Source organism: Chiloscyllium punctatum, chromosome 22 (assembly GCF_047496795.1).
Source record: "Chiloscyllium punctatum isolate Juve2018m chromosome 22, sChiPun1.3, whole genome shotgun sequence".
In the NCBI taxonomy this organism is placed as follows: Eukaryota; Metazoa; Chordata; class Chondrichthyes; order Orectolobiformes; family Hemiscylliidae; genus Chiloscyllium; species Chiloscyllium punctatum.
The window spans coordinates 52,983,402-53,005,210 of record NC_092760.1 but is presented as its reverse complement, the minus strand read 5'-3'; the positions used below and the strand labels follow the sequence as shown (position 1 = coordinate 53,005,210).

The 21,809-nt window shown below is 38.1% G+C and overlaps 1 protein-coding gene across 3 annotated transcripts in view; it reads right to left on the bottom strand.

Moving 5' to 3' along the window:
• Nucleotides 1–21,809, bottom strand: part of trim66 (tripartite motif containing 66) — a 218,185-nt gene that overhangs the window by 23,717 nt on the left and 172,659 nt on the right. For all 3 annotated transcript variants that reach the window (XM_072592328.1, XM_072592329.1, XM_072592330.1), the window contains 6 exons: nucleotides 19,037–19,151; nucleotides 17,333–17,479; nucleotides 15,970–16,084; nucleotides 10,695–11,626; nucleotides 4,837–5,007; nucleotides 359–538 (listed from right to left, as the gene is read on the bottom strand). In XM_072592328.1, coding sequence (XP_072448429.1) covers nucleotides 359–538; nucleotides 4,837–5,007; nucleotides 10,695–11,626; nucleotides 15,970–16,084; nucleotides 17,333–17,479; nucleotides 19,037–19,151 — 1,660 coding nt within the window. The remainder of the gene's footprint in view (nucleotides 1–358; nucleotides 539–4,836; nucleotides 5,008–10,694; nucleotides 11,627–15,969; nucleotides 16,085–17,332; nucleotides 17,480–19,036; nucleotides 19,152–21,809) is intronic.

Sequence of the window (21,809 nt, the reverse complement as noted above, 5' to 3'; positions counted from 1 at the left end):
GCACCCTATAAAGACTTCTAAACTTTAAAAATGAGCAAAGCCACAGCTGCTGGCCTGCCATTGTGGAGTGAAGCCCCTGTCAAAACATTTGGGGCATCTCTGGTCCCAATCATCATGAGGAATATACATCATGCACCAAGCTGCCAAAAATGGTGCACCTAAAGTATTGGACCAGGTTGCCCAAAACTCTCCATTACAGGATCTTCCTTGGTTATTACATTAAGTGATTAACAAGATGATAGAGTATGAACCAGATTGAAATTGGTCTTTCTTTTCTAACAAATCCAATATTTCCAATTATTCATAGAATCCCTCAATGCAAGTTGTCACACTTCAGTTAATTTAAAACAAAACAAACCTTATACTTTGTGCTCTTTGGTTCCCCATTTACTATTACATTCTCAGCCAGAAGATCCTGATTGCAGTCATCAGATCCGTGTGCAGTCAACTCGGATTGCTGTTCAATAAGTGAAGGTGCAAGGTGTGAAGACTCTTCATCCAATGGCAGCCTACATTTCATTTGGCCTGAAGCAGAGCGCTGCAACAGATAAACCACAACAAAAACATTTAACTTCCACAACAACTACTCCTATTTATATGGTACCTTCCACATAACAAAACAAGGCACTTTACAGAGGCTTTATGCACCATTTAGAGGGTACTTGTAACACAGTGGGAGCCTCTCTACCTCTAATGTAGGAGGCCTGGGTTCAAGTTCCACCTGCTCCAGAACATCAAAGAGTGAGCTACTTAACTTGATAGATCATATGATCAAAATCTTGGTTAAAGAGCAAGGACTAGGATGCTTAAAGGAATTTGTGAATGGAGGAAAGAGAGATAGAGAAACAAACAGGTTTAGAGGCAGAATTTGAGAGCTTAGGCCCCAGGCATGGCCATCAATAATGGAGAAATCAAATTCAGGGATACTCAATAGGCTGAAATTAGAAGACAGGAAATACCTTAGAAGCTTGCAGAGCTGGTAAGGATCCATGGCATAATGGGTTAACTATACAATTACTCTTATAAGAGATACTGACCATGCACATAAGGCTACATGATGTCAGGTCACATGGCAGTGAGATCAAGTAGAAGGTGGTATTAGTGAAGCCTCCCCCCCACCTTGCTCGTATACACATCATTCACAGGCAATAATTGTTAACAGTTTGCACTCACCAATAAAAGCTGCAAACAACAAGGTTCAGACCACACAGAGCTTTGAATTTCAATGCAAAGCATTGTTTAAACCGGAGGTAGTCTATATAGTGCCCTGTATGTGCTAATTAAATGTCATCATTCTCTCATCTTGTTACTTTTAAAAAGGCACCTTATGTTATGTTTTTGAAGACTGTAATCTTGAATTTTGGGAAATCAAATAAAGGAGTCAGGCCCAAAAACTGAATCATGATGGGCTGACAATTTTGGGTCAGAAAAATAAAATTATTGATTTGTCCAATGTGGCTCAAATGGAGTTTGGCAACAATCTGAAAGATCACTTACATTCTAATAATTTCTATGTTGAATGCTGTCCTTCCATCATGGAATCCAGTTAATGCTGTGCATCAAACCCATAAAACTGCCAAAATGAGGAGACTGTTTTCTGGGATTTACTGGTTATGACATGTCTCAGCTTTTGAATGAATTTTGCTTTGTAATCTTTTGCACCATTTTCAGTAGCAAGAAGCTTCTACAGAATTCAGAAAAGAGCTCCTAAAGATTCAGTTGAGAGGAGTGACATGATCATGCAGTAATTTGAACAATGGTCATTTATCTTGGATGCAAGGTTGAGTCTGGGCCTGAATGAAGAAATATCTTTTGATATTGATCATGGTAGATTTTATTCAATTCCTAGTATGCGTGTGTGTGAGCAAAAAGAACAAACATAAAGAGGCCAAACATGCACTTCCTATGGGAAATGAAATACTGGTTCTCAATTCACCTGCAATGAGGAGAAAAATGAAACAAATCTCCAAATGCAAAATATCAGGTTTTTTTTGGAAAGCATCACAATTTTAATGCATTTAATAGAAAAGTACATGAGTAGATCACAATCGCTTTACAGGTTACTTACTTTTAATGTGAAAGGGTCTATCAATACTTGTTTATGATGTTAGCGTACTGGTACATAAACTCATTATTGAAAAATTTACAAAGCTATTGACTTGTTCTTGAAATAGATGAATGAAATACTTTAAAATTATATCGATTCTCCATCTTACATAATAGGAGAGTAAGTCACTACCTTTGTCCTCTAGCTTTCACAAATTAACAGCTGAATCATGGTGCACAAAATGGTTTGGTAGCTGCCACCAAAAACTAATTTATTCCAGAAAGAGAAGCCCTACTCAGACTGGATTTGAGGAAAGATGGACTAGGATTTATTGCCCAATCCCAATTTCCCTTTAGTAAGTGGGGGTGAGCTGCTGCCTTGAATGACTGCAGTCTATTTGATGTAGGAAGACCCACAATGCCACCAGACAAGGAGTTCCAGGATTTGGTGCTGAAGGAACAGTAGCATATTTCCAAGTCAGAATGGTGTGTGGCTTGGAGGTAACTGTCCCTGAATTACTAATATTCAAATAGTTATCCAAAAGACTCAAAAGGATTTTTACAATTTTTTTAAAATTAAAAAGTAGAACAGTTTATCTCTGGTTTCTTGAGGACTTTTCAAACCAAGCATGAAAAGCATTAAGAAATAATTTGCTAGCACAGTATAGTCAGACAAAATCTCAGCCTCTCCCTACAAATAACAACATTTTAACATATATTTGCTAATTAGGAAAAATGTCACTCTCTCCTTCTGAAAATGTTAGCAGAGTCTCCCCTTCTACAAGTTCCTAATTAGCAGTGACTCAGTAAGATTGGGCACTGAAGCAGTAAACATGGTAAACATCTTCATTTAATTAAACTGAAACACAAAGGCAAACATTACCACAGAATATATCAGACCATTACTGAATATCAATTGATTTAAGTATTTTGTTTAAGGAAAAGCTGATATCAGAAAGCAAAAAAAGGAAGATGACTGACTTGCAACGATCAGTAAGTTGGTGAAAGTAAAACATAACTTTCGATGGTTCTGAACAGGAAAAACTGCACTCTGTTAACCTAGTTTTCTTTTCCAAATTCGGACTGACTTATTATACATTTCACATTTCACAATTTTACATTCCTTTATTAAGCAAGTTGCAACAGCTGTCTCTTCACAATGAGGTTAGATTTTGGTCAAATTGTGCTTAACAGAAGCTCGATTATTTCCCTAACAAAAGAAAACAGGTCAACATTCCCTTTGTGCTCTTCACTCCATAATAAATAATATAAATTTTAATTATATCTAGATGTACCAGCTGTTGCAGAAGGATGTATTGATGGCAATTGCTCCAATCGTGAGACTGAATGTCACACAAGGAAAATGCACTCTTATTATGTAATGGGATAAAATATACTGAATTGTACATTTATACATAGCAATTAGAAAACAACAGATGTCTGATCCAATGAAATGACATGCCTTAATAGGTATAGGAAAGACACAGTATAATAATCTATCTTTCGTTGAAATAATTTATTTTTGTTACTTTCTGAACCAAATAATTAAATGCACTCCTAAAGTGGAGACCTATCTTACACCCTCCATAAATCCAAACTGCTTGTATTAATAAGCAGTTAAGTTGTTATTTTTGAGATATCAGTTTGACAATTTATTTAATAGTCCCTTGGTTAAAAAAGAATTCTCAGGAAATAAGTGTGCTTTCAAAAATTCGTTCAGTTTTCGTTTTAGATTTTTGGATCAAGTAAAGAATGTGTGGTTCAGCTTTAGGTGTTCTTACTACCCAGATTACATATACTCTGTAAAGCATGCTGTCTGTTTTTGATGACGAGGAAACAACTGCAGATGTAACTGAAAGCAAAAGGTTGAATTTGACAAAGAAAATAAGTAGCTTCAGTACTTAGAATAACCTGAATCATCCTTTTTAAGCATTAATTTTTTGTGTTACAAAGAGATGTTTATGCAATTGTCATGGTGCTCTAGTTCTCCTTTACATGAATAAGATGTTATTTTCTGTCACACTGAATTGCTGTTCTGAAGGCAAAGCAACTGAACAATGGGCGTATTTACTTGCCTGTTCACTATATCTACAAGATGCAAATCTTAGGAGTAAGGTCTATCGCACACACATGTAAATATCCTTGCTCAGCAAAAAGAACTATGACAATTGCACCACAATCAAAACATTCCCTCCTACTGGTAACATTTCTGGCCAAAGAGAGACAGGGGGAAGTTGAATAGATGGGTGATGGTGAAGAAGATTAAAATTATGGTTAAGACACTTTCTATTGCCTTTCAATGCATTTGCAGTCTCAGCATTTTTAATTGCCAGGTCGTTGGAGGCCAAGACAATTTTTTTTAATTATAGCTGTGACTTTCAGTGTTAGCTCGAGCAGGGAAACAAGTCTGGGGCAGCACTGACCTAATGAGACACAAGTAATTTTTAATTTTATTTTGTGATAAGGACAAGTTGAGTAGCTTGGGACTCTGCAAAGAATCCTTAAACTTTCCCACTGGCCTTAAATGTCTGGTTCTGTGAGCCATGTGATCATATCATGCTCACTGCTCCTTGATATTCCCATCAAGTTCAAACAAAATTCATCCTGAAACTGTGGCAATTATCCAGAAGTTAAAGTTGCTCGAGTAACAAGCCAGTGCCATTACCAGTACTAGTGTCATTACTCACCCACATCTTGTCTTCTAAAAGGCACAGTCACAGTTAATATCAGCACTATAGTTTTGACAATTCATGAACAGAAACAAATTAGCAATTATATATGTAATACTACCTTCCCCCTTTTTTTCACAGTAGTTGAAGGCTTCTTTGTCGACCTTGAAGTAATTGGTTGCTTCCCAACTGTGTTACTTATTCCCACTAAATCCACTGGTTGGAGAGTAATGGTGCTTGTTCGATGAGAATTTACACTTTGCCGTTCCTCAACACCATGGTGATTGTGCAACTAAGGAAATAAATGGCAAAAAATATTTAATATCAATTTGCTGTTGTAAGACTGGACATAAATAGGAGAAAGTGAGGACTGCAGATGCTGAAGACCAAAATTGACAGTTTGGTGCTGGAAAAGCACAGCTGATCAGGCAGCATCCGAGGAGCAGGAGAGTCAACATTTCAAGCATAACCTCTTCATCAGGAATGAGGTTTGTGGGCCAAGGGAGCTGAGTGGTAAATGGAAAGGGCGTGGGGCTGGGGCAAGGTAGCTGAGAATGCAATAGGTAGATGAAGGTGACGGTGAAGGTGGGAAGGAAGATGGACGGGTAGGACAGGTCAAGAGAGTGGTGCCGAGTTGGAAGGGTAGATCTGGGATAAAGTTGGGAGAGCGGAAATGGGAAAGCTGGTGAAATCCACATTGATCCTGTGTGATTGGAGGGTCCCAAGAAGGAAGATGATGCGTTCTTCCTCCAGGCATTGGGTGGTAAGGGTTTGGCAATAGAAGAGGCCCTATATGTCCTTGGGGGAGTGGAAGGGGGAGTTAAAGTGTTCGGCCATGGGGTGGTAGGGTTGTTTCGTGCGTGTGTTCCAGGGATGTTCTCTGAAGCATTCCACAAACAGGCGTCCTGTCTCCCCAATGTAGAGGAGACCACATCTACTTTGGAGAGACAGGCTGCCTACTTGTGGAACATTTCAGAGAACATCTCCGGCGACACATGAATGAAACAACCCCTCCATCCCGTGGCCGAATACTTTAATTCCTCCTCCCACACCCCCAAAGACATGCAGGTCCTGGGCCTCCCCTTTTGCCAAATCCTTACCACCCGACGTCTGGAGGAAAAATGCCTCATCTTCCTTCTTGGGACCCTCCAACAACACAATGTGGATTTCACCAGCTTCCAGATTTTCCCTCCCCCCATATCATGCTATATCCACCCTCCAACTTGGCACCACCCTCGTGACCTGTCCTACCTGTCCAGCTTCCTTCCCACCTGTCTGCTCCACCCTCCTCTCCGACCTATCACCTTCATCCCCATCTCCATCTACCTATTGCATTCTCAGCTACCTTGCCCAGCCTCACTCTCCCGCCCATTTATCACTCAGCCCCCTTGGCCAACAAGCCTCATTTCTGATGAAGGGCTTATGCTCAAAACGTTGATAAATCAGAGAAATAAATACCTTACCTGACCTGAGCCATGATTTAGAATATTTATAAGTTCATTAGTCACATGAAGACAGGAAATTTCTTTATTGTAAACATAAGTACTCAAAGCCATTGTTGTAAAAGTTCAATTCCATAAATCTGCTTTATCACTGCATTCTACAATTTTTGTTTTTCCGCAGATGAACATTAACAGGAATTGGATGGTGTTATGCTAATGGATGAGTAATCCAGAATTCTAGGTTAATATTCTGGGGTTACGGGTTTGATTCCCACCATGGCAGATGGTGAAATGTGAATTCGGGAAGAAGCTGGCCTAAGGTTGATTACATTATCATTGTCAAATGTTGTAAAAACCCAAATGTTCAGTAATGTCTTTTTAGGGAGGGAAATATGACATCCTTAAGTTGTCAGGTTGATATGTGACTCTGGATCCACAATGTGGCTGACTTTTAACTGCTGTTTGAGCAATTTGGACAGGCAATAAATTATGCCCTTGTTCAATAAACAAATTTTAAAAATTGCTTTTCAGTACACAGTCCTACATATATTTATGCGTGGTTTATCCTAGAAACATCCTTGATTCACCAAATATTTGTTTATCAAAGTGCTTCCAAGCCAAGCATTTCCCGTCTTTGTTCTTTGCTGGCAAATTTGTCATAGTGAAGAGCAAGGGGTAATCAACTTTCATTCCTGTACCTCACAACAAAGCCAGAAGTTCGATGGTACTTTCTGAAAAATGCTGTTACTTCAAACCTCATGTCCAAATGCTGAGAATGGCTCCGCTTTCATATGTGCACCTTTACCAATTGTTCTACTCCATCCCCCAATCCAAAGTACCACGGTGACATACACCAAAATGGTGTTAAAGCATTGTACTAAAAAATTCAATTTTATATTGAAACTAACAACCATCGAATAAGAAAAAAAAAGGGCAGCATTTTAAATGACTTCAAATAGCAGCTTCTAAGATGGCCAAGTGATTGCGTAGCTGCACCCTTGGAATTTGAAAGCCATTAGAATGGAGTGAGCCCATCTAGAAGTAAGCCACCAGAGACAATCAACTTAGATGAATGTGAATCATCCATCTCCCAAATGATTCACAAAATCATGGTGCACGATGGCTCAGTTGGGGGTTGGGGGGGGGGGGGGGGGGGGGGCGGGGTGTGGCTCAGTGATAGCACTGCTGCCTCACAGCACCAGGGTCCCAGGTGACTGTGTGTGGAGTTTGCACATTCTCCCTGTGTCTGCGTGGGTTTCCTCCGGGTGCTCCAGTTTCCTCCCACAGTCCAAAGATGTGCAAGTCAGTTAAATTGGCTGTGCTAAACTGCCCATAGTGTTAGGTGCATTAGTCAGAGGGAAATGGGTCTGGGTGTGTTACTCTTCGGAGGGTCGATGTGGACTTGTTGGGCTGAAGGGCCTGTTTCCACACTGTCGGGAATCTAATTTAAATATCCAAGTGTAATTGGATTTTTGGATACGGCCTGAAATAACATTTGTATTTACACCTGCATGTACAAATGCTGATTCAAGAAAATTCTGTACAGAATGGCTCTGCAATCGAGTGTGGTACTTCTTTCCTCATCAAACTTCTTTTGATCATTTGACTAGTCTATTTCATTGCTCTTACACAGTTTAGCATTTCAGAAAAATGGACAAAGCAACAAACAGAATAACAAATGAAAGAAATACATCAACAAACTTAAACATTATTTCTGAAATATCCATGCACTTCAACAGTTCAAATGAATGCTGTCATTTGGAATACATAAAATATAAAGTTCAATTTTTAACACTAAAAGTAGATAGAATATTTATCATTTATTTAATTTAAATCTTTAACTGGTCCAATTAAGACCTACTAACACTGCTACATTCAGCAAGATCCAAGTTTGTGAGATTGTGATTTGTCATCCTCCCACTAAATGAATGATCAGAAATTTAAATGTTAGGAGTCAGTGTGGGCAGAGAATACATTAGCCGTTGCTTTCCTTCTGGTACATCAGTTAAAATTAATGTCTTCCTGAGTCATTATGCTTTAACCATCAACTTCAGATGAGTACCATTTAGTGGTGCTGACCATTAAGAAGATTGCTAAGTAAATGCAAAATTGGCTAGTCTCATACTGTAGACCAATTCAATGAAGAACTCCACCAGCAAAAGAGAAATAATTTCCTCAGTAACCCGAGTTGTATTTAAACAAATGTACAAACCAGAAAAATGTTGTGTTGGCAGTGAATTATAGTGGAGAATAATAGTCAAATTATGTAAATACAAAACTTAGGGTGAGTTTATTTTTGCTTGCCAAGTTTACACTTTTATGTAACATCTGATCTTGGCTACAGGATAGACAGCACTTCCTGCAACATCACTGGCAATTTTGAGGGGTCATCATTTCCTTTTGTCAATTAATCTGAATATTTTAATCATATATTCTAGAAGCTTCATTGTGACCTTCTGTCAACTTTTAAGCCATCTTTCCACATCTTTTTTCAGCCCAATCGGAGCTACATAACAAGTTAAATTCTGTTAATTAAGTTTAGCTTAAAGCCAAAGTTTTATTGACAAAATACCAACAGGAGAAGCAATGACTTTGTGGTAATGTCACTGAACCAGAAATACAGAGGCCCACAGGCAACCTAATATTTAGATAGGCTAACAAGCTCAAGTTAGCCTAATGGTGACCACAAAGTCATTATTGCTTTAAAAAAATAGTCTGGTTCACTGATGTTCTTCAGGAAATGAAAATTACTGTCCCTTACCTAGTCTGGCCATTATGTGACTCCTGTTAGCAATCTGGCTTACTCTTAATTACTCTCTAAAATAGTCTATGGAGCTGCCCAGTTTAAGTGCAGTAAATGCTGGCTTTGCCAATGACACCTACATCCCATACAATAACAATATGTTAGAAATTAAAACAGAAAAATAAAGCTAGCATACCAAAATTACATTAGTCTAAGGACTGGTATTACTGTGCCTTACTTTTTTTTCTCTTATGCACAAAAACTTTCCATTTCCCTTGTGCTCCATGTTGTGCTCATGTGCACATGCATCCTTCCTCTTTGCGCAAAAATGTCTCTTCACATGAATAATATTCTCCAATAGTATTTATCTGAACAGGTCCTCTTTTATCACTGTATTTTCCATCTCCTCTTGATCCCTCCATCTGCATCCAACCATTTTAGTATTTTTCTTGTCATTTTTAAATCAGAATTTCCTTATATAGAATTTAAGCTGTGCATAAAATTTACTGCTCAGGCCTTTGCATTTTTGTGCAAAGAGGAAGGATGCATGTGCACGTGAGCACAACGTGGAGTTCAATCCCCGTATCGGCTGAGGTTACCATGAAGGATTCTCCTTCTTAATCTCTCTCTCATCACCTGAGGTGTGGTGGCCTCGGGTTAAGTCACCACTCACACTCTCACAAGAGAACAATCCTATGATCTGGTAAAACTATGGTAACTTGCCTTATATGTGTGCGCATGTGTAAAAGAGAGACAATCTTTGGGGAGGAAGCATACACAAATATACAATAACAGTCAGAGAGAGAAAAAAAAAAGGCTCTTGAATGAAGGGTAAAGTCACCATACTCCCACCAAACCACAGGGCTGCTCTAACCATGCCTCATGTCGGGGGAGAAATTGAGAAGTCCTTAATAGTAACCTCAACCAATGTGGGAACTGAACCTAAGCATCACTCTGCATTGCAAACCATCCTTCCAGCCAAATGAATTAATCAACTCCCACTCCCTTCATGTTGTTAGTTTGTTCTTTGTCAATTAGGTTGATCACATATTGTTCTTCCCTCTTGTATTACATCTGTGCAAATTAGCATTTATTACTTGCAAATTTGTTTGTTTTCTCCAATTCAACCTTCATATTTTGTTTATTATCTCATGTAGACTAGAATAGCCTCAACTGTTTTCTCATCCTTCTCCATTTTAAACTAAATGGCACCAAAATATTCAAAAACAAGGGAATGAAAACATACATCATACGCTGCAGGAACTGATCTCACTTTCAAAGCTCCTTCACTTCAATCAAAAAGAATAGCAAAATGAAATTAAAAATAGTTTGTTGCTTATAATTGGTACCAAAATGAAGGCAGTCAACAACACATTACTATGATTTCGAGACAAATGTCTTTTTCTTGATTATTCCAATTTTATCCATCTTTTAAGGAAAAAGATGTGAAAACTGAATTTAGTGTTTCACTTTTTAAAGTCTTTCTTGAACGGCCTCACTGAGTGAAATGACCTCCTATATATTTAGCTCAGTATGCATAATCCCAACTAACTTGACCTGGACAGACTAAAAGCTCAGAACAGTGTCTCCATCCTAGCCTAGCCTTGGGTATATGCTTAACATTTACAGAAACACTTTTCACTGAAACTCTTCTCTGAACTAGATCATAATTCTAAGGATTTTTTTAAAGAAAACTGGCTATGTTCCAACATGTCATCTATGATAATCCTTGTGATCTGTTATCACATACATCTCACTTAAATTGACATATTCAATAGTAGTTTAAGGTTTTACCTGGTTATTGTTAATTTGCTTGCCAAGTTCAGTCTGCTGATCCTGATCATTTACTGCTACTTTTTGAAGATCAACATGCTGTAGTTCCACTGGCATTTCCTGTTTCTTTCTAAGAGGTTGCCTCATAATAGAATTTTGTGCTAAATTGATATCCCGGGCATACTGTACATTCTGGTTAAGTTGCTGTGGCTGCTCCAAGAAATCCTTGAGGCCCACTGGCATTTGATTTGGTTGGCATGTTTGTTTTGAGGCTGTGCTCTGTTGCTTTCTTTCCTCTGTATGATGTTTGCCCTGTGCTTCTCCCATAGGCAGTTGTAGCTGTAGTTGTTGCTTCACAGGATATGGTGGCAACACTGATTGTTTTGAATACTGTATTTGGCAGTGCTGTTTCTGTGGTTGTGGCTGGTGCACAAGTTGTTTCGGTTGTTGTAAAGCCACCATATGCATCGGTTTCATATTTCTTTGTTGCTGCATGGCATATGCTGGATGCAAATTTTGTTGTAGGTGTGATGCTTGTAGATGTCCTAGTAAAACCTGGCTGTGCTCCACTCCAGTCTGAGATACGTGCCATTGTTGCAAAGTTGGTATTGGCTGTACTGGCAATGGGCGGGAAAAATATTTCTGTTGAGATCGGCTCTGGTGTATACTACTATACTGCATTGGGAGCTGATGCTGCAAATGTCCTGGAATTTGGCCCAAATTTTGATGATGCTGCAAACAATTTAATGTCTCGTGCTCTTTTTGAAGTGGATGCACGTCTGGACAATGACTGTTACAAACTGAATATTGCTGGCCAGCCTTCTGGCACAGAAGAGAAGGCTGTAAACTTGGTCCATGATTAGCAATTTCACAAGGTAATGGTGCTGTTCCTTGACGGAACGAGGCCTGGCATTCCTGGCGAATTGTATTTTCACAATCAAATGACAAATGGCCTGAGGGGGAAAAGAAACAAATCTTACAACACAAATTTACAAAAACGAAATAGGACACAAATTTCTCGATTTTCAAACCGTTCTTCTGTCGATAAAGAGCCATGAATTCTTGCTGGAGTACATTGTCATGGGCACTAACAATTTGTCAGCATCTTAGCCAAATGGAAATGCCTCTGTGCCAGTTTAGACAGTGAATACTAACAAGCTATTTTTCTAGGTTTTCATACAGATGCATAGCTGCCAGCAAAGGATTACATTGAGGACAGACATCCATGATTTATTTGCACTTGCAAAGGCCAATTGCATTGAGGCAAAAAATTAGAAGTAAGAGTAATCTAACTCAATATCATATTCAGTAGTATTTTTACCATCTTAAGCGTCGCAACTAAAAATTTCCACACTATTGAACTTTGTATAATCCCATTAAAGGACTATGGCCACTTGCGTCACTGAAGGAGTACAAAGCCTCTATTTTAAACATGCTTACAACTTATGGAGTCTTTGGGCTGTGGATAATAAATTCACAAGATTAATGATGGGAAAAAAAACCTTCCAACCTTATAGCATTCTACTTAAGAACTACATGCTTTCAAACAATTAACTAATGTCAGGTATTGGTCCAATAAGTGCAAAATGTAAAAAAGAGACATCCTTAGCTTTGACAACTTAAATATACAAGCAACAAGCAACTGAATTTGGGCTCATTGATATGCATTTTTAAGTTAAACAAGTTCAAAATGGATTCTTCAGAGTTCCATATAAAACGGAGTGCTGCAGAAACTCAGCAGATCTGGCAGTATCATTGGAGAGAGAAAAATATAGTTGACATTTCAAGTCAAAAAGCTTCTTCAGAACTGAAGAGGGCTAGAAGTCAATTGTTCATATGTTGGTCACAAAGAGGGAGGAGGAGGTAGTTAAGCAGACAGTGAGTATATTCAGAGCAAAAGGACATCTAATGGGGATAGTGGAGAGACTGAGGAAAAAAAAGTGGTGTAAATGGTAGGCTTGAATAAGAGAAAATGGGTCGGGTCTGCTGAAAGCAAAGCCAACAAGACACAAACAAGAAGTGTAGATGGGGGTGAGTGTAATTATAATGCAGGGCAGTGTGCTCTAGAGTTAGTGGACTACTAAATCCATTTAAAAAATTAGCCTACAATTGTGAATTAGTTTTTAGGTCAAAATAGCTATAAACGTTCCTTTCCATGCTGCTGTGAAAATTTATGATGATACAAGACAGAACTGGAATGTTTCAACTTTCAGTGAATATGAAATATGAAACAGCTACAGAATCAAATAAAGAGACTCAGCAAATTAGAGCAAAAACCCCACTATCAGTGCTTGGGCAAGAGAACTATAAGCTGTATTGCACACTAGATCTCACTGAGGAGCAGAAATGCCAGACAGCATAAATTATGAAAGTTTGAAGACATACTTTGAAAGCTACATTAATGCCAAGTATGAACATAATTTGTTAAACAGGGAGATGAGACAATGATAAGCATGTAACTACAATTATACATCTCAATGAATCCGGAGAGTTTGGATGACTGAAAGATGATCTCAAAATAGATAGGAAGGTTTTAGGCATAAAGGATCCTGCTGCCAGAGGATATCTACTGATAGTGGTGAAACTTAAAGCCATCAACATGTCATAGTATTGAAATAATCAATCACCAGCTAGAGCATATTAATGGGAAAACAGGTCAGACTTGCATTATACTCAGAGAGCTTCTAGATAGAATGAAAATAACCTTTGGGTAATGGAATAAATATCTGCAGAAGCATCAATAGAAAGGTCTTGAAGACAGCTTATAAATATTTTGGAGGATATCACATAAGAAGCATGTCTAGCATGGGAAAGCAATGCTTTGGCTATCAGAAGCTGAATCACTTTTCACACAAGTGTTTAGAAAGAAAGAAGCAAAGTAGCCTTATTAAGGAGGCTGCTGGTGAGACGTCAGCCATTAATTCTGAGACATTACTTCACAACCATACAACAGGTTGGAATCGACAAGTCTAAAGCTGATAAATAATTTGAAACAGTTCAAGTGATGATTGCAGAATGAGAGCTTCAAGTGAGGTGAAATGTTAGAAAGACATCAGTGCTTTGTGGAACATCAGATTTTCTGCAGATCTGTGTGAAATTGCTCAAGATGTTGACCCAAAAATGAAATCATTGAAGGTAAGATTAAGGATTTATGATATGCATCTAAGAGGTCAAATGCAGCTGAAAGATCAATGCAATGGGAAGAACGAACAACTGGAATTCCAGATAGTAATGTTAATGAAATCTATTAATCTCAGCTAAAGCAAGTCTAAAACTTGAACTAGTAACTTTAAATGTGTCCAGAAGAGATTTGCAGTGTTTCTATTAATGGTATTAAGCCAATGACTGGTAATGAAATCCTTGAAAACTACTGAGCTGTTTTTAAGCGTTATAGATGAGCTCCTAGTGAATACTATCTCGAAGTGTACAAGTGCGTGACTCCACCTCAGCAATTGTTGAGAAGAGCTCCAGCTGTCTTCAAGTCAACCCAAATAATATGATAGAAGAGCTACGAAAGAAAGGAGCAATCCAGAAACTAACATGTTGCTAATACTGAATTAGCAGCATGATAGCAGTGAAAAGTGCTGGAATTCGCATTGATCCAAAGAATCTCAATAAAACTTCGAGAGATCTCACTACCCTGTGCCAACCATTGTAGAAAATTTGTCACAATCTGCCGGCAAAGACCTTTACTACCCTTGACGTGAAGGATGGTAACTGCCTAGTGAAACTGGATGAAAGCAGCAGTTTTCTAACTATATGCTGGATGCCATTCAGGGGATTCATAAGTTGTATATGCCATTTGCTATTTCCATGACTCCAGAGAAGAATCAACACGAACAGCGTGCAATAGTCAGTAATCTTCCCGAAGTGAAAGGAATTGCGGATGCTCTGCGAGACACAACAAAAAAAGCTGTTGTTGACCATGATCAGAATCCACTGCAAGTGCTAGAGAGAGCTTGCCAGATGAACCTAAAGGTGAACAAGACAAAGATGCAATTGAGGCTGCCTGAAATCAAACAAATAACGAGCACATGCTGGTCATCAGCCAATAATTTGGACAAATTACTTCACACCCATACAACAAGTTGAAAAGTCAAAAGCTGATAAATAACTTGATACGTTTCAAGTGATGATTGCAAAATGAGAGCTTCAAGTGTAGCTGAGATGAATAGATTTTCATTTATGTTACTGTCTGGAATTCCAGCTGTTCATTCTTCACATTTCATTGACTTTTCAGGTGCAATTGATCTCTTGGAATGCACAAATCATAAAGCCTTAATCTTACCTTCAAGGACTTCATTTGAGGTCAACATTTGAGTGAATTCACACAGATCTACAGAAATCCTGATGTTACACAAAGCACAATTAACTCACACCGACAGTAAAAGGACAATACCTGAATGCTTGGGTAGAGATGTAATAACCAACAATTGTGAAAGTGACATAATGATTTGTTAAATTCATGAACTGTTTAATTAAAAATGTGTCCAATTTGTAACTGGAGTGTGAAACCCTATGCAAGATCACTACTAAAGGGTTGCAGTAATAAGGAATAGATTTCACTAGAATTAGACAGCTAGTGATGGCAATGCCTTTTCTGAGATTATAATCTCCATTAAGAAGCCATCATGCAGTGTGACACCAATGTGACAGGACTCAAAGTAATCCTTATACAGCAAGGATAACCAGTTACATTTTCATTCTAGACATTAGTGCAAACTAAACAGCTTTATTTACCTTATTGTTTCCACAGCAAAAAGCTTTCCACATTCTAATTACCTAATCAAATAGTCTACAGTTTTCTTGTGAACCATCAACTAATACTGCTTAGAAATCAGTAGGCGAACAATGTGATTCAGTGCAACTTCAGCTTTCCACTGTCCCTGAAAGAAATATTGTCTGGCTTTTACTGAGTCTGAGTCTATTTCCTTTTTCCAACATTTCTGCAATCATTGCCTAATATTTTAATTTAAGATATATTTTATTTTCAATTTTCTAGTTAGCGATTTCCTTCTGTAAGTGCACCATCAGGTTGGTAATGACAGATCATCTTATAAATAAATGAATTATTGGAAGATGAACAAAATAAGTCATTTGTGTCAAAATGTATTTTATTATAATGATGATCCTTTATTGCTGTATCTTATACATTGCGAATGTGAGAAAGTTGTAAACTGTTCTCGGACCTTTGACAACCATCAATTAATTCATCATGAAAACTGGTTAGTAAGATCATGAACCAAGGTAGGCATTCAGCTGGCATTGACTAGTATTGTAGTAAGATCTTTCCTACCTAAAGTAGAGAGCTGTTTAGTCCACATGGTAGAGTCCCAACGAAACTGAATCATGGAGGGACCCATATCTACATTGCACTGTGTTTCTAGCAAACGACGCATCTGAAACAAGATCTAAATAATAAAATATTAATATTGGGTGTGACATATCAAACATTCTTTCTAAATCTGTTATACTAAATAATCTATTCACAATTTTGCTTATAATAGAGTCATAGAGATGTACAGTATGGAAACAGACCCTTCGGTCCAACCCGTCCATGCCAACCAGATATCCCAACCCAATCTAGTCTCACCTGCCAGCACTTGGCCCGTATCCCTCCAAACCCTTCCTATTCATATACCCATCCAAATGCCTCTTAAATGTTGCAATTGTACCAGCCTTCACCACATCCTCTGGCAGCTCATTCCATACATGCACCACCCTCTGCGTGAAAAGGTTACTCCTTAGGTCTCTTTTATATCTTTCCCCTCTCACCCTAAACCTATGCCCTCTATTTCTGGAGTCCCCGACCCCAGGGAAAAGTCTTTGTCTATTTATCCTATCTACGCCCCTCATAATTTTGTAAACCTCTATAAGGTCACCCTTCAGCCTCCGACGCTCCAGGGAAAACAGCCCCTGCCTGTTCAGCCACTCCCTGTAGCTCAGATCCTCCAACCCTGGCAACATCCTTGTAAATCTTTTCTGAACCCTTTCAAGTTTCACAACATCTTTCCGATAGGAAGGAGACCAGAATTGCATGCAATATTCCAACAGTGGCCTAACCAATGTCCTGTAAAGCCGCAACATAACCTCCCAAGTCCTGTACTCAATACTCTGACCAATAAAGGAAAGCATACCAAACGCTGTCTTCACTATCCTATCTACCTGCAACTCCACTTTCAAGGAGCTATGAACCTGTACTCCAAGGTCTCTTTGTTCAGCAACACTCCCTAGGACCTTACCATTAAGTGTATAAGTCCTGCTAAGATTTGCTTTCCCAAAATGCAGCACTTCGCATTTATCTGAATTAAACTCCATCTGCCACTTCTCAGTCCATTGGCCCATCTGGTCCAGATCCTGTTGTAATCTGATGTAACCCTCTTTGCTGTCCACTACAGCTCCAATTTTGGTGTCATCTGCAAACTTACTAACTGTACCTATTATGCTTGCATCCAAATCATTTATGTAAATGACAAAAAGTAGAGAGCCCAGCACCAATCCTTGTGGCACTCCACTGGTCACAGGCCTCCAGTCTGAAAAACAACCCTCCACCACCACCCTCCGTCTTCTACCTTTGAGCCAGTTCTGTATAATTAATGCACACTTTTCTTTGATTGATTTTGCCAGCAATGTTGCCCAAGTTGACCATACACACTTACCAGTTCCTTGCTGAATAAGAATGGAATATCATTCTTCTTAGAGACTGCCCAATTGATGAAGTTCAATACATGCTCCAAGTGCTTGCACAAACCCATCACTGCTTGAAGCTGGTGCTCCAGTTTGAGCTTTCGTTCATTTGTGATATTCTGTGATTAAAAGAACATTGGCATCATTATCACCAAAAAGAGCTTCCATTACACCATATAAAATGTTTATAGTTGTTAATTTACCAAATTAGATGGAACTAAAACTGAAGCAGAAGGGCAGTTATTAGTATGCTTGTGCTGCTTTGGTTTCTCATTTTGTTGAAATTCTCGGCCAAAAGATAGCTGCTAACATACATAGAAGGCGACATTCTCTGATTCCACATTTTCAATGGAAAACTCGGGCTGATCAAATCATAGAATCAGGGATGATGAAAAGTAGCGCTATAGCAAACATATATTCTTCCAAGTGCAGCCACTCCACCCCACCTGCCCCCAAACCAATGAATGGAATATTACTGAACAGCCCCATGACCAAGGAAGAATGATGTTGGTGAATTTACAACAGATTCTGTGATCTCAAGTTCCACTACAAAGGTAGCAATCCAAAGGGGGTGATCATTTGAACAAAATATTAAAGGCTGGAAAGGACTCAGAGATTTGTGATTTTAAATCTTATTTCCCTATTATAGCTATTTGTTCAACTATAATTGCAAAGGGACTCATTTATCACCAAAAGTAGTTTTAGCATTCTAGATAAATTACTGCATTCTGTTCTTCACAGCAAACATTTTAAGGTGAAGGTGAGTTCTAGTTAAATATTAGCCCATCAATGCATTTTGTTTCCACATCACCTGCAATCCATTCAAGAATTTTCTATTCAGAAAGAATTTCTTCCCCAGTTTTAATTGTAAAATTAATCTTCACACATCATAATATTTTTCTTCAGACTAGAATTGGAACTGGCAATGAAACACTGTAGCAAAGGCGCTGCATCTATTTGAGTGCACCAACAGATTTCCAAGCTTGCAATATTCGAAATGCCTATAATATAATCTAAGCTGTGCTGTCAGCATGGATTGAAGGCAAAACAAAATCCTGTTTCTTCAAGAGATGAAATTTCAGAATTATAAATTTAGCCCACGCCCAACCATGAAAATCTGTTTTGTACTTATTTAAAATAAATATTGCCAAATGTATTGGAGCAGATTGCGCACCTAGTTACCTTCTGATTTAGGAATAGTCAGGTCCTGTGAGAATTAAAAAATAATATACAAAATGACCACAAAAAACACTTGATAAACTCATGAGGAAAATAATTGTCATCATTTTGTCAATGGTTTTAAGGTAATAGAACTGCTTAGCTGATATTTCATTTCTGAAGTACGACAGCAAGTCATATTGAAAGCAGGTGATCCATTTCAGCTGTGATGAATATGACATACATATTGAAAATTGCTTCTAACGAAGGCAACCATAAAAGTGAAACTATAACAAGAAATAAAAACATTTTATGACATTCATGGTGTACCACTATATTACCTGGTTACTGATGACCAATAACTGACATTTAAACACAATACTATCAGAATATCTCTTGAAATTCCTTAAAGTATATTGAAATCCAACAAATATCAATTATTGCAGCCTTAAGCAGCAATTCGGTTTTTCAAAATAGTTGCAAAGTTAAAGTAGTTTTGCTGCATCAGAAAGCCTCACCTCCAACTGGTCCATGAGAACATTCACTCGTTTGTTTAATTCATTCATCATGATCATCTTCGCCATCTTAATCTGATTTTCAACCTTTATTCGTATTTGCTTTACTTCATTTAACCTGCAAGATAAATTCCTGTTCAGTAAAAACTTACTTTGAATAGACGCATATTTGCATTAATTTGGTTAAAGTGAATCAATTACAAAACTGTCCAACCGCATCAGGGGCCATGATTCTATTATAACTCTAATAAAAATACAATTAGAATTTGTGGGAGTGGGGTCTGGGAGAATTCTTTTTTCTATCGATTTTCCACACACAGCCTCTCCAACTAAGATCAAGCTGAAGACCAGCGACCAATCCACCATCTATGTTATTGCACCATAGGTAACTTACACATATCAACAGGCTGAAATCTTGGTTCAGTTATCCTTCTAATTTATACAGACCTGTCTCACTTTCACTTTGTACCTCTGTAAAATGCTACATCAAAGATCAAAAGTTAAATAACCGAGGAATCACAAGTGCGAGACTACCTGTGAATAAAAAAAATCTCCAATTTTCTCCATTCCCCATCCACCTGAAGGTGTTGATTCCCTCACTGAGGCATGGTTCCATGGAGAGTGGGCTAGGAACATAGAAACATTGTTGCTTTAAAGAAAAGGATTACTCCAGGCTATGTTCAAATTAACCTAAAGAAGGGTAATGAGGAAGGTCAATAATTGTGTCCACATATTTAATTCCTTCTTTGCTACCAAAAAGTGAAAACAAAGCAGAGGCCAAGAGCTGGCCTTCATGAATGCAGGAAAAATAATGGGAGGAGTTCTACCTGCTAGTCTTCAAAACCTATTAAGAATGAGCAGCAAATCTGTGGCTATTTCATCTCTCTTTTAGAGAAAGATCGAAAAGAGGGAAGGTAACTGAATAGAATGAATTATGACAAATCAAAACGAGTAGTGTCATGACTCTCTTTCTTGAAATACATGAATTCAGCCTTTTAGCACCTTCAGCACATGAACTATACAGATGTAGAGCGAACATGTCGCACAGAGAAAGGCCATTTATCCCAACCAGTCCATGTGGGTATCTCTGCTCCAGCTGAACATCCTCTATCCTTCCTCATCCAACTTTATTGGCATAATTCCCCATTCCCTCTCCCTAGATTCATCTGTACTATTAGTCACAAAGACTCCATGAGGTCGTGTTCTAATTTCTCAAAATTTGTTTTGAATTTCGTATTTGATTTTTTTTAGGGACCATCTTATATTGATTTGCCTTTTCCCATCTAGAAATGCTTCCTGTTTATTCCATCAAAACTGTAAACATTTAAAAGAACTCTATTAAATTATCTTCAGTCTTCTCTTTCAAGCAAAATTAAACTCAACCTGTTCATCAAGAATTTGATTTGATTTATTATTGTCACATGTACCAGGATACAGTGAAAAGTATCGTATTGCATGCTAACCAGACAAATCAGGGTAACAGAACAGAGTGCAGAATATAGTGTAACAGCTTCAGAGAAGGTGCAGAGGAAGATCAATTCTAATATATGAGAAGTCCGTTCATAAGTCTATTAGTTATAGAAGTATATAAGTCTGTTAATTTCCTGATGGGTAAGAACTTGCAGTTCCGGTTCTATTCTAAATGTTGTTTTGTGCACTCTTCAGTGTTTCAATATCCTTTTTGTAACGCGGTGACCAGAATTGTTCAGAGCCATCTAAACAAGGTTCAAATAAGTTTAGCATAATGTCTCTACTTTGTAATTCTATCCTTCTATAAATGAATGTGAGCCCTTGTTTTGTTCCTATTATGGCATATTGACCTGCATCATAACTTTGTATTTTATGTACTTAGTATTTGTACTCCTGGATCTTTTTGCTATACACCCTTCTAAATTTACAAGTATTCTGCAATCTACTTATTTTTCTGACAAAAGTAAACTGCACTAGTTCGAGAAGGCAGACCACCATCACTTTCTCAGTGTAATACTAAATAGACAATAGTAGTACACATCAGTAAAACCCACAATCCAGGAATGAACACAAAATTATTAGAAGGAGCGGATTCTTCCTTGTCTCTTGACCATCACTTATTCCTTAATCAATAAAACTAAAAAATAGATCATCTCCTCACTTCCCTAACTATTGCTTTAGAATACTTATCTACATTTGAATACATTGCAACAAAGACTACACTTCAACATATTGACCATTAAACATTTCTGGGGCATGCTATAGATGATGAAAGTATTAATTAAAGTACTTTCTTTCAAACAGTGTAAGGTCTGTGCGGTAACTCAGTAGTAATCACCTTACATTTATCTTTTAAGCACTATTTCAATTTTAGTAACACTAGCGTAGCTGTGATCAAAGTTATTAATTATGACTATAAGCAGGTCATCAGGCAATGTTCATCCAGTAAGGATGATCCAATCAATGTGGATAGATGGTTAAAGGATTTGACAGAATAGGTGCAGACAATCTTTTCCTAGAAAGACTGCAGAACTGGGAGGGGAACAACTTCATTGTTTAAGGGCAATGTCAAGGAGCACTTCTTCACAAAAAGGATTTGGGAAAACCACAACTCTCTTCTCTCCCAAACCTATTGAAACTAGGCCAATTTAAAGTTTTGAAACTGACATTGACAATGTTTTGGAATACAGAATCAAGACAAACGTTACAGAACAATTATGATCCAATTAATGACTGGTTAACGTGGTGGTGGGGGGGGGGGGGGGGGGGGGGGGAGGAGGAGGTGAGTCTGAATGGAATGCCAAAT